Source organism: Nothoprocta perdicaria, unplaced genomic scaffold (genome assembly GCF_003342845.1).
Source record: "Nothoprocta perdicaria isolate Ctin4 unplaced genomic scaffold, notPer1 scaffold_282, whole genome shotgun sequence".
In the NCBI taxonomy this organism is placed as follows: Eukaryota; Metazoa; Chordata; class Aves; order Tinamiformes; family Tinamidae; genus Nothoprocta; species Nothoprocta perdicaria.
This window is the reverse complement of record NW_020455513.1, coordinates 502,305-515,987: the sequence shown is the minus strand read 5'-3', so window position 1 is coordinate 515,987 and position 13,683 is coordinate 502,305. Positions and strand designations below refer to the sequence as shown.

General features: G+C 44.4%; 1 protein-coding gene across 1 annotated transcript in view; it reads right to left on the bottom strand.

Moving 5' to 3' along the window:
- Positions 1–12,729: 12,729 nt before the first annotated feature.
- KIF26B (kinesin family member 26B) overlaps positions 12,730–13,683 on the bottom strand; it is a 275,000-nt gene continuing 274,046 nt past the window's right edge. The window contains exon 15 of the mRNA XM_026041343.1: positions 12,730–13,213. Within this exon, the coding sequence (XP_025897128.1) occupies positions 13,065–13,213 (149 nt within the window). The 3' untranslated portion in view covers positions 12,730–13,064. The remainder of the gene's footprint in view (positions 13,214–13,683) is intronic.

Here is a 13,683-nt window from a genome sequence, read left to right as displayed (position 1 = left end):
ATCCCACTTGACTTGCAGAGCGGGAGCCAGGAGATGGAGGTGGAGAAGAGTGTCTGATGAGGAAATTAGCTGGGCTCCCCCCACGCTCTCCCTCTCTCCCCCAGGTCCTTTGCTCTTTTCTGTACTTGCCTTGCTTGCATTTAATGAACTCTTTTAAGGAAGCCTTTTTAGTGTCACCTCCCTGTTGCAATACATGAGATGTGAGGTGTGGAGCAGCCTCGGATGAGATGAGGTCTGGGGCGTTGTGCTAGCTCCAGTGTAGCTAGTGGGGGGATCTTTGGAGAGAGCCATGGACATCGCTCTCCCTGGAGGCACTGGCGGCCACCCAGGTGAGTTAATGACAATATCTATAATTTTGTGTTCTTTTTAATGCCACTGAAGGCAAATRCCCATGCAGCATTGGACTTCTTGCACCCAGTTTGCACCCTATACCCTGCATAGGTCTGTCATCAAAATATCCKTACTGGGGAATAGCGTCCCCCACGTCACCAACAGGAGTGCTGGCTGAAGGCAGTGCTTGGCGCTCTCGCTCACAAGTTGGGAAAGTTAATTTCTGAACGTTTGTAGCCAAAGGCGCCAGGAAATAATGGCATTTTAAAAAGTCAACGTAATGAGGCAATACAAAGAAAAAAAAATCGCTCACCAAGTGTTTTCTCTGGGGATTGTTATAGAAACTGTGACAAACAGAAAAAACATCTGATTYTGTATTTTCTGCAAATCAGTCTGTGCTAATTGCTGTGCCTTTTATGCCTATTTTTCTCATGTCAAACAGCAAATCCACACGAGGGAGAGGGAACTGGCAAGGACGCCCTGCAGAGCCAGCAGCAGCCCCCAAGAGCTGAGGCGCGAGGGGCCGCCGAGTGAGCGTGGGGCCGGGCTGGGGCAGCCACCGGGACGCCAGGACACTTCCTGGCTCTGCGCCTGGCCCTGGGCAGGGTGAGGACAGACCCTACGGGTGGGGGGCCTGGCCCAGGGCCACCTCTTCCCTCACAGAGCTCCTCATGTGGTCCCCGTGGTGTGACTGTGACACCGCCAGGCACAGCAGCTGCTGGATTTCCCTTTCACAGCTAAGGCCTTGCCAGAGTGTCCCCCCTGCCCGAGGTGATGAGGAAGCTCATCCAGAGCCCAGCAGCTCCTCAGGCCTTTGGAATCCACTGCGACGCTGCAAGAAATGACTGGAGGGGAGTAGAGGATCCATCCCACGTTTGCATTAGAAAAAGGCCAGTTTGAGGCCAAGCTCCTGGGTGGAGTTTGCACAAGAAAGTTAAAGCCACAGCTCTGTAGTCACACACTCTTTGACATCTGGCCAAAGCCCAAATGGGCTTTCACAAGGGCTGATTTCCTCTTGACCAGCCCTCTCTAGAAGCCATTTAGCTGGGCAGGTATCGACACTTGCTCCAGGTGAGGAGGAGCCAGAGGAAGAGATGTTGTGTGGCCTGCCCGGAGTGACCTGGGTGCGGGGCCRGTGCTGCCTTCCTGCTGCACTGCACCCGCATGGTGGGGAATGAAGCACCCGCTGGTGTGTGGAGCACCCGCGTGGAGGGAATGAAGCACCCACTGGCATGTGGAGCACCCACATGGCAGGGAATGAAGCACCTGCTGGCATGTGGAGCACCCGCTCCTTGCTGCCGAGCACAGCCTTGCGCCTCAGCAAATCTCCCAGCATGTGATCCGGGATGGGATTTGCTAGAGAAACTCATTCACAGACTTTTCCATCTGCAACACCTTGTTTTGAGGATCACTTATAAAAGTCACTCAGTTGTAAGTCACTCAGTTACAACTGCGTGGTTTAAAAAAAAAATGTAAAGACTTACAAAATTACCCTGTCTTGCCCATGGAAGAATTTCTGGGGTCACAGAGGCAATTCAAARCTCAAAGTTTTACAAGCTCTGCAAGATAAGGCCATATAACACCCTCCACTCTTTATGATAGGTGCTTACGAAAAGAGCAAAATGGCTTAGCATGAGGGTCAATTTTACACAAAGCTCCTGTTTGGAGAAGAAAATAAAAAGACCTTTAGACCCTTCATAGCTAGTTTTGAAGTTTGCTATTAAATTACTGAGTTTTTTCTCGCCCTCCTCCCCTGAGGCCCCCATGGGTTTTCTGCTTGCAGTGTGACAAATTAATCATCAGTGAGATTAGAAGCTCTTTGTGCCCTAGGCCCCTGTGCAGTGACATCATTGCATGGCTTGAGCCGGACACCKTGCACACACCTCACATCATACGTGCACCATGTGTGCAGGCTCAGCTAAAAGCCTGCTGCTCACTGGGCTCTTCACTGTGCTTAATTCCTCAACAAATCTGCCAGGGCCTGTCTGCACCTATGGACCTGTTCTGGCTGGGCCTGKGCCTTGTCTCACCTCCGTGCACTCCCTTGGTGCAGCGGCCCTGTCCCCACACTGCAGTGGTGCTGGGCTCTGGGGCAGGTCTGCAGCCGAGTTTCACTGATCTGTGGGGTTGAGGGCAAGCAGCATCATGGCTTCATTGCAATGTATAACAGTGTGCAAATACCCAACTCAGAGTAGCCACAAAATCATCTTAAATGAGATTTTTTTAAAAGATCACCATCACCTTATAATGGCCTCCTACAGAGGTTCACGTACAGAGGATTTCATGTAGAGTCTATGCTACCAATCACAATAGGTTGGGGTTTCTGCCTCTTTGATTCTTCTTGTATATTGTAAAAATATATATATGTATAAAAAGGAAACAAACGAATAATAGGACATATAAGCAAGCTAGGAAGTGTTCAGAGAGGCCATGCCTCAATATTTCAGCAGCTCCTAGGTGAAGTTACTGGGTGGAGTAATCAGTCTGCGAGTAATTCTTTTCTTCGCTATGATGCTAAGTATTYAAGGACTATTTGTGCCTCCCCAAGAAAGATTTCAGGTAAGAAACCTTCTTGGAAGTCTATTTTTTAAATTTAGTATGCACAGAGTTTTTGGTCTAGCCCACCTGTGACTAGCCCACTGTGCAGATCACTTTGTGCCACTGCGATACTAATGGTCAAGCAAATAGAATTTGCTGCTTCTATTGTTCTGGTCCTGTAAACAGAAAGAATAGAGTCTGATGGATGTCAYGGCTGCAATGCCAGGGTTTAGATGCTTTTCTAAGGATTTCATCGTATCTTAATGGCTTTAAATATAACCTTCAGAAATATTCTTTGAGYCTCTGGAAACTCATGGCCAGCATGAAACCAAGTTACCCCCAAGCCCACTGAGCAGCAGGAGTCACTGGCTGCAGGCTGAGCGTCTGAGCAGTTATCTTTTTCATTTCATGTAATTCTGATGCCTTCCATTGTCCTTGGAAATCAGGAGAAAATGATGTTTACAGTGTCTTGCTTGGCACCTGTGGTGCTGCTTGCAGCGTACTGTGAGKTTTCCATCAAATATGGTTTAGGAGCAGGCAGCTTCTTTAATAAAAACAGGACTGCGAATTGTCCTTCAGCTCCTACARCTCTTTTCCGTGGTTGTGTCCATGGCTCTCTGGCTAAGAGCAGAGCCAGCTGGGGCACTGCACAGCACTGGGGATGCAAAGCACGTGGCGGAGAGCAGCACTGCTCCTTCAGGGACACTCGGTGCAAGGGGCCATGCCGGGTGGCACGGAGCTTCTGCAGGTGCCCCCCGCGGCTGGGGGAGGAATGCAGAGCACCGCTCATGCTCTCCCTCCGCCTTAGCGCAGCTACAATGAAGTTGGTCTTTTGGCAAATAAATACAGAAAAATAGTATTTTTCCTTTCATCTCCCCTAATTTACAGTCCTTGAGAGGATGCAGGTGAGCAGGGATGAGAGGGGAGCAGTTCCTGCCCTTTCTACAGCGAGCGGCAGAGGCCTTGCATGGCTGGAGGTGGGAGGCCTTCTCTCAGCAGCCAGGCTGGGGGCCCTGCACCCCACACACGTGTCTGGCTGCGCCTGGGTAGCTGGGAGGGGCAGAAATGGGAAAATGGATGTGTGCCCAACACACACAGCTGCCTGTGCCTGTGCCAGGGGGCTGGCACCAAGTCTACAATATCTGACACACACGGTGGCTACCAAACCATGCAGCAAGGTGCCGTGGAAGAGACGCACATGAACATGCATGAGTATGAATACAGAAATTCCCCTAGACAACATTCCGAGGGACAGGCCATTTATGGTCATCTCAGGGCTGTTCCCAGGTCAGTAATTGCCAGGGTTGTCTTTGAATGCAGAAATCTGGCCCCTCCAAGCTGCCTGCTTGCCTTTAGAGAGGATGGGAGTGGCCCTGGGGACGTGACAGAGTATTTGCGAGGTCACAGCCAGTGTCGTTTTGCTGAGTGGTTAAACAGCAGATGTCAGCCTCCAAAACTGCCAGATTGGCAACTGTCATGAATACTAACAGAGATCATAAAACATAAAATCAACTCACAGATGGCCTTTTTTTCTAGGAAACTAAACATTAATTTTGTGTTGATCTGAGATCCAGTGAGCTGATTTTTCTACCCTCTCCTCCCTCCGCAGTGGCTTCAAGGCCACTTGTGCTGCCAGTGCAAAAGAGGGTGACAACCTGGTAGCTGCTGTGCTGGAGCTCAGCAGGCAGGTGTGGGAGAGGAGCCAGYGCTAGGAGCTCATCCACCTCCTCCTGGTCTCCAGGAGAAGCCACCTGCTCCAGGATCCCTGTAAGAAAGTGGAGTCCGACAGATTTCTGTACTCAACCTGTTCTGACCTGTACCTTTAGGGTCATTAGCATGGTCGTGGCTAGAAAGACAGCATAAATGATCTGATTTCTCTCTAGAAACCTTTCCTGGTGTCTTGCACCAAAGCAGACGTGAAATATCAAGGTTGCCAATCGGTAAAGCTTTAAACCTGGTAACAGGTAACTGTTTTTTTATTTTCAGCTCATATAGAGCTCCTCACCACCTGCTCTACCTTTCAGACCAAGTCTAGGACCTGTGCTAACCCATCTTTCTCTGCCTTTGTCACTCTAAGGCACCTCGGGCCCTTTAATACTGATGTAGTGGCATGATAACAGCAATGAAGATAAATTATCTCAAAAATAGGCAATAAGCCTTTTAGCTCTTTAGAGCAAATCACAGCTATTCTGAACAGCCCTCAGACAAAATAAATTACCGTTTATCTTCATTTGCAGCTACTGCACAGAGGCACCAGCATGCAGATTCATTGGCCCAAGGGCAGCAGAGAAGGTAGTGTTGGGAAGTGGTAGGGATTACCTCTGGGAGAAGAAAATCTCCTTCTTCCCCTCTGCCACACCAGCCCATTCTGTGCCAGATGTTGCCTCCACAGCCGCCTGGTGATTTTTTGCACTGAAGCACTGGCTGCTGTAGTTGGCTGCATCCTCCCACCCTGCTCACTGCTGGGGCTGCCAGCTCTCACACCAAGCTGATACTACAGACAAAGTGACCAAACAGGACATTTTAAATGCCCACAAAACTCTTAGCCTAATGTTTACACGCCTACCGTGTTGCCATATTCCCTATGAATAGTGAGAATAGGCAGGAATCACCCCCATCAAATTATGTTTCTTAAAGCAGATCCTAAGTTGTCCCTATTTCCCACAAAAAGYGTGGTTCATTTCTAATTCTACTGGGATGAACAAAATCTCATCATGGCTTGGCAAAGGTCTTTGGGCAAAGATTTTTCACATTTGCTTCACATTTGCCTTTGGGCAAAGAGCTCGCCCACGTTTTGCCTGTAGATGTTGCAGAGCCTTAGCAGCCGTTCGGGTGCCGGGGTACCTGCCACCACTGTGTGGCTGAGGGAGCGACAGGTCTGCAGTAAGGGACACCATCCTTTTGTTACTGCTTTTACACCGTGTTACGTGTCTGTGTATGGCCAAGGGAAATCAGGCACCATTGTCACAGTTGATTAAAAGACTGTATAGTTATGAACAGTTTTTTTATCATCCCTTTGGTATCGCTCTCGTTCCCTTGCACASGGATGCAGGTTGAGCAATCCCTGCTAACGGGAGGAGGCACCAGGCCTGATGGTTACAGAAAAGCAGGACGAGCTCCTGCTCTGTGTTTTGTTCCTGCCTCTGGCCACCAGCAGGGGAGAAGCTGATGGATCTCTGCTGGGTTGCAACACTTCATTGCTATCGGGCCYGCAATTCCTTATTGGTGTTTTTCTGCTGAATATACTTCTCAGCAGTATTTGCTAGGAGTAACAGTTGATATTTTAAAACAAGTTCCCTATGGCAATAAATGAAAAAAAAAAACAAAAAACTGTTTTTTTTTGATCTTGCTCACTCTCACGACTGTACCAGCATGTCATCTTGTGGGCCAAAAGCACCGTCTTCTCCACCACTTCATAAATATTTTCATTCAAAAAGTGAAATAGTCAGGAGGGGGAAGCAGAAATATCMGTAAGATAAAAGTAAACATTTAATGCCACTATAGTTTGATTTTTTTCAGACATCATATTTTTGACAATGTTTCACATCTCAGATACCACAAAAGGGATATTTTTTAGCCAGCAAACAATAAACTTCACAATTTTAATGGCAAAAGGCTTAATGCATTTGTTGATCAACTTGGAAGTGGCTGTGACTTTCCACATTTTAACTTGTCCTCATGCTGTTCTTTTTTTTTCCATAAAACTTAGTTGATAAAATATATATATATCTACCACTGATACTTTCCCTTCTGGAATTACCCATTGGCAGGACCAGCAGAAGTTCTGTATCCATCAGTTTGTTTGTCTCCTCCCTAGCCCTATTTTACACCACTGTTATAATGAGAAAGAACATAGCCACAGACAGAATGAAACAGATTTAGCAAACATACACTTCAATGCATAGCACTTAGATAAGCATTTCCAACCATGATGTGTAAATAAATTATAAAATACAAGCAACTCTATAAAACAAGAACATCCTGAGTTTACAAATAAATTATATCCTTCATACATAGAATATGATGTGGATGTTWGTTACCAGCAGTTTCAGCTATGGGAGGCAAAGACGTAAAACATAAAGTTAATACCTATGCATACATAAAACATATATGTATGTGTGCTATATGTAAATATCCACACACATACATATAAAATATAGAGGGTGAATACATCCATATCTATAGTATATAGAGTATATGTAATATAGCTGAAACTGCCTCAAGCACCATTTTATTACCATTATTATAAAGTATGCTCAATACTTAAGTAGGACCACTCAAAGGCAAAGGCTTGGGGGGGGAGGATTTCGTTTTGTTTTGCTTTCCTTTTTGGGAGCTCTTTTTTTTTTTTTTTTTTGAATTAGTCTATATGATGGGTACTGCTTCATTTTCAGCACTTCTATTTCTAACTGAATAAAAGCATCACTGTTCTTTGGGAGTTCCAAAATGTTCCATAAATGAGCTTCTGTCTGCTCTCTGTGAGGCTGTTGGCAAAATCCATATTGACTTCAACAGGGTCAAGACAAAGGTGCTACACTGCTCGGAGAAAACTTTCCTTTTTTTTTCATTTTACTTGAGGAGGAGAATGAAGAAAAGATAAAGCCAATAATAAAATGGTTTATTATTTCCAAGAGTGGGTATGGAAGCTCAGATAACCCCGTGATGAGCGCACAATAAATGCAAGAGACAGAGATTATTAACTCTGCATTGACAAATCATTCACCGTTTTGTTTGCCGTGGGTATTTGGAAACCTGCTCCACATCTCACAATAGCCAGCAATGTTCAGCCTTGCATCTCCAAAAACYGCTGGGTGTTTCCAAAGCAAAAACCTAGGGAGCAGCAGGACAAGGAGGCGGCGGCCGTGGGGATTAGGGAGGCACGTCGCCCATCGTGCCGTGATAGGGGCACTTTGATCCCCCTGATGGGATCTGCTGCATCCCTGACACCGGGAGACCGTCCCCTCGTCCAAGCAGGCTATCAAAGGGTCACAAAATCGGCCKTTTATGAGAAGCCTGTTTGTGTTAGGCTGCTCTCTGCAATTCAGCAACTTTTAGTTCCCATTTTTATAACTATCAGGACTAAGCAGAAGGCTCTTTATCTCGCAGGGGGCCCAAGCCCGAGCTTTCAGTTGGCATTGCTAGGGTGTAGGATGTCTCCTACATGTACACAAAGTGTTGCATTGAGCAGYGGTAGCTGCAAGATACCTTGCCTTACATTCATGACACGACACACAGAGCAGCTAGTCTGGACTACTTTTACAGGCTTGACATTTCAGTAACAGACACTATATGGGAATTGCAGCAGCTGCAGCTTTGTAAACTGAAGATCTGGGGGAAAATAAAAAGAAATACCACTACAAACTTTAAAAGACCTTTTCAAAATGTTTCAAGTGTGAGTTTTTCATGTAGTGTGGTGCAAGGCAACTTTTGGTGAGTGATAGGAGAAATGCTTTGTAAGTCCTTGCTGGGGAAGGAGGCGGCGACGCTGCTGCCACTTGTGAACAGGCAGCTCTGCCGCCTCCTCACGTAACTGAGCGCATGGGGGGCTCGCAGGCTGTGCACACAGGCACCTGTGGGCATGTCTATGCAACCCTTCAGGATTACTTTTAGCTCTATGGAAACAAAAAGATGACACAAAATCAGAAAAGTTTGCAAAAGGGTCTATATCCTTCAGCTGCCATGGAATTTGAATTCCAGGCCATTTTAAGACAAAACATACTATTGAGATAAATGAAAAACAAAGGAAAACAAATCCAACACTTTAAGGAGAGCTGAGCGTCTCCCATGTGAGCTTGCTTGGGACATGATGTGCATGACTCCCACATCACTCCTAGTTTTCTGCCTCTACAGTTCCCATGATCCAAGAGGGAAGAAAAACCATCTTTGTTCACCCTTCATGCCCTTCAGTACACTGTCTGCATCTCTCACTTTGCTTGGTGCCAGCGGATCGTGCACTGCTCTTCCCCAGCAGCTGCAAGGCTGAGAAGTTACGCTGCAGGGTAACTCGGTACTTTGCGACCATGAATCCAAACATGGAAACGTTGATGGTAGCTCAGCACACACACTGGTCTTTAGAGAAAATGAGGATGCGCAGGCAGGTAAGTGCAGAATATTCTTCAACTGTATAATCACCTGCTCAGTAAATACCTAGACACGTGGCGGCTGGATTGTTCCTCCCTCTTCTTCACAGCTGGATTTAACCTGTTATAACTCTCCTGACTCTAAAGCAACTGAGCCTCAGTGCAGGTGAGGTGAGAAGCAGGCCAAGAAGAGAGCTAAGAAAGGGCAGCTTTTGTATCTGTTTGCTTGCATCTCTTTGAAATAATACTTCTGCTTGCTTAGGTCTAATGAACTGACCAGAGCTTTATTTTGAACCAAATCCAAGACAGGCATGGTATAAGAAAAGACACCTGTAGTCATGAAAAATGCACAGGGAATGAGGGATCTCCAACACTCCATAGGAAACAAAGCACCTCCTGGGTAACCCTGGGCTTCCTGTCCACTCCTAGAGCTCACGAAGTCCACACCAATGTCTGAATTCAGATCTCAGTATAAAACAGCTTCTGTCTGTAATTTAAGTAAGTATCAAGTATGTCAAGATGAGTAGTTCTCAGAATTAGGCCTAAAGTACTCTAGCTGCCAAGACCTGAACATGACTATAGCAATGTAAAACTTAACTGGTGCCTTTCTTCAATCAGTAAACACCCTGATAATAAAGACCTGTGATTATCAGGTACCCATATGAATGAAGATTTAACCTTCACACCTAATTACGTTAACATAGTTGTTTACTGCTAGAGCTGTTCCAGGGAGGCAGGAATGACAATATGCCAGTGATGAAGCGTTCCACTCAAGTTGCTCCTGTATATTTTAGGTAACTTGGTGCCTTTTAAGAACAGCAGGATAAAAACAGTATTTCAGAGTCAGCTGCTAAAGAATGGGTCTTCCTGGATTATTTCCCAGACTGTATGGGTCTTATGGAAAATGGTGGCTTCTGTAGACTAAGGGCAATTTCACCAGAAGGTCATGATGCTTTCATGTTCTGCATGTGTCATCTGAAGTATAAAAATATGAATTTCAAAATAAAAAGCTATATCCACCAAGAGGACATTTCACAGATGGCAAACCTCAGTAAATTTTCATTCCCTGTTATGCATTAAGCCAAATATTGCCCCAAAATGCGGTGGCAAATTTTAAAATGTACTGACAGAAAATCAAAAAAGAAATACATATTTCAGGATGTGGATACTGGTATATGACTGGAGTATCAATGGCCATTATAAGTTCTCAGAAGCAAAATATTGGTAAGGAGTTCAATTATGCTCAGTCAATACTTAATTCTGAGTATGTCAATTTCATCTTTGATGTAATCCATTTGGTTTCACTGATAAATTTCGGTCCCTCATGATAAACATGATAAGCACATGGTCTTATTGCTTAAAATACTGGCTAGACAGATGCTCTTTTGTTATGTTTCATAATCCATAGAAGTACCAAATCTAGAGATGCTGACTAGCTGAGCCTGTAATGCTGCTGCTGAATACTGTAATAGATACAACAGAGCTGAAATTTGTGCCCTTCACTTACAGAAACATTACTACATCTATGCAAGTCCCAGCATAAGGAAGAGAGCAGCTCTTGTTAAAATGCATTCTGTGCATGCACCATTTGCTAGGATTCCACTTGGTTTCCACCAAGTGCCTGTTTGCTTTTATTGCACCGCTTGCCACTGAGCATCTCTCCACAGCTCCCAGCGTGTGCAACGCTCCCATGCTGAGCTGCTTGTTTGCAGGGCAGGAAGGGCTATGCAGCCAGCCAGCCCAGTGACACACAGGGCCCAACGAGCACCCTTGCAGAGTCACCGTAGCCTGCAGAAAGCAACATTTGATTCCACGTGCATGACTTGGTAGGTCCTTGACTGTGGGCAGCGAGAGCAGGGAGAGGAGCAAAGCCCAACGTCACCAGCCCTGCTGGGGACACCGGGGCATGAGAGACGGGTCAGCCACAAGGATGGACTCTGCACCCCAAAGACCCTAGAGCTCCAGCCAGCATAAAACTGCACTGGCAACTGCCATGGCTCTGTGGAGAAACGGATTAAGTTCATGGGAACTGTGGAGAAGACACAGGCTCAACAGACTTAATGCACAGTCAGCTCCATTGAAGGCATTACAAGCAGAAACAAAGCTAGACAAATGAACTGCTCAAGTTGGGTTTTCGTCTGTTTGTTTGTTTTGCCCTGAGAAGGAAGGGAAGAGAAAGCAGAAATACTGACTTGGAATATGACTGAGTTTCCTGATGGGGAAATGCTGTGGAATAGAATAGAAGACAACTTTTATAGAGAATCTTTTCTTTCCCCCACCAAATAATCCTGTAACTTATAATAATGGATCTTCTATGAAAGCCAGTGACAAGGCTGATAGAGGGAACAGGATTTGTTAGTATGTGTTTTAGGATATATATTTTAGGGTATAGAAATGAATTTTATATATTTTTATTTTAATACTCTAAAATATATACCCTAAACTTCACATAATTCATTTCTATCTAATTTGMAGGTTTTCCAGATAACTACTAGTAGTATCTAACAGGATTTTTGTAATTTTTTTCCATTGGGAGCTGCAGTTGGGATACTCTAGTAGAGTGTTAGTGTGCTACTGCAGGTAAAGCACAGCTGTGTTTAGGAACATCATGTCGAGTTAAGTGATGCTCTCGGTTTCACATAAGCAATGTTGCATAAGTGTATGTGGGAGAGAAATTTTTGTAAATGGGCTTACTTCAACATAAAAGAGGAAGAAACTCACACCACATATGTTCACAGATAATAGAAATGCAATTTTCACACATTTATGTATGTAATACAAAGAATGCTTCTTCCCACATACTGTTTGCTACACAGACAGATACATACAAGCAGAACATCTGGATGTGCCCAGACCCTTCTGCTTTTGACACTAATGAAAATTTTGCTGTGGCTTCAGTAAGGGTGTGTTGAAAAGGAAACTGTCATAACCAATGTATGTGCTGTGTCCCCTGACTCACACCCCATGCTTATTCCTGGACTAGCTAGAACTGAAAAGAGCTTGCACTTCTCATAGGGCTATGGCTATGCAGAGACTGGGCCAGGGAACAAAAGCTGCTGAAGTATGTTTGGAAGTGGTATTAGTCAAAAAGAGGCAAAAATAAATTTTTTAAAAGAAAGAATTAATCACTCACTTTTGGAATGATAAGCATGGGTTATCAGCCTTGAGAGAAATTTTCCAGTAAGTTATTAGCAAGTTATTGGCAAAAAGGGCCCTCTCATCCATAACTCTAGCTAGTCCAAAGCTAAAAATAGATGAAAAAGAAAACAAATGGGGTTGGATCAAATAGAAAAGATACTTTAGAGTAATCTCACCTCTCTTCTCTCATACATTGCAGAATCTACAAGATACTGTGTCTTCCAATTTAGGATAGTGCAGAAGAGCAGATAATGTGACCTCACTCACAACTAAAAAATACTTAGGGGGTCAGCCAGTGAAGTTAAATTTCTCTTTGAGTGGCCTTACTCTGGTAACAATAAAAGACAGTTAACATTTATTCATAGGTTGTACTGATTAGGAAATATCTCTACAAACACAAGTTACTTAGAAACAGCAAGTCTGAAATAGGAGAAAACACCAAGAGAAAAACAAGCTGTAAATACATTTCAAAAATGTGTTCTTTTTTTTTTTCTTTTTCTTTTTTAACTTTTTTTTTTCTCAACTAGCACCATCTGTACACAAGAAAGTATGAACATAAATGTTTGGATAATAAAGATTTGCAAGGCACTTAAACAGTCTTTTCTGGGTAGGGCTTTTTTTTTAATGAACCTCTCAGTGGAAGTCCTACAACCACCTTTCTCCTCCTCCCTCAGTTTATGTAGAGGAAGAAATCTCTTCTGCCAGTAGTTTTTTTATTTACAGGCATGTCCTTAAAGGTTCCTCAAAGTGCTCTTTTACTCTAAGAGAATCAACATTCTCATATCTCCATTTTTTTTCGTGCTCATCCTTTTTTTTTTTTTTTTTTCTGATCTTCAGTATAACAAAGCAAATCTCTCATACACACAACTGAGACTTGACTCGAACCTTCATCCTCATTCTGTTGTCTTTGGGATGCTAATCAGAAGGAAAAAGGAGGATGGCCGAGATTCGCGTTGAAGTTCTCCTGAGCTTCATTCTCTACCGACGTCTCGAGGTGATGTCAAAGCAGGTGATCATCATGAGGTGGGCCTTGCAGAAGTTGACACGATTTTCCAAGCGCTCAGTCACGCATTCCAGAGCCTCTAGGTATTCTAGAGAATCCAGCTCAAATACCTGCTCCAAGTCAACTGTGGGAAATATAATACGTAGACAGAAAAAGCAATCAAAACCAATGCTGGGTGCTGTGAAAGGTTAAACACAAGCTTTGAGCCCGTTGGTAATATAGACAACATTATCTCTGGCTTGCCACTATCTTTAAAAGTTGCCATTTCTATTTAATGGCTATTAGAATGGTACACTAGCTTGCTGATACTGAAAAATCCTGTTAATGCTGCACGGAGTCCTTTTTAGAGTGATGAGCTCTGCCATCCTCTCCAGAGCTGTAGATGTATTTTACCTCTCTGCCACCCATTCATTCCCTCACAAAAGCCATCAGAATTATTCTTCCAGCAATCTGCCTACAAACATTTTAATCTTTCATCCATGTGGTTGATCTAATGGGGAAATTCAGCAGTGAAGTGTCAATCAGGGTAAGTTAAATCTGTCTGCATTCATTTTGACTGTCTRCATTCAGGGCCTGCTTCAACACCATGCTTAA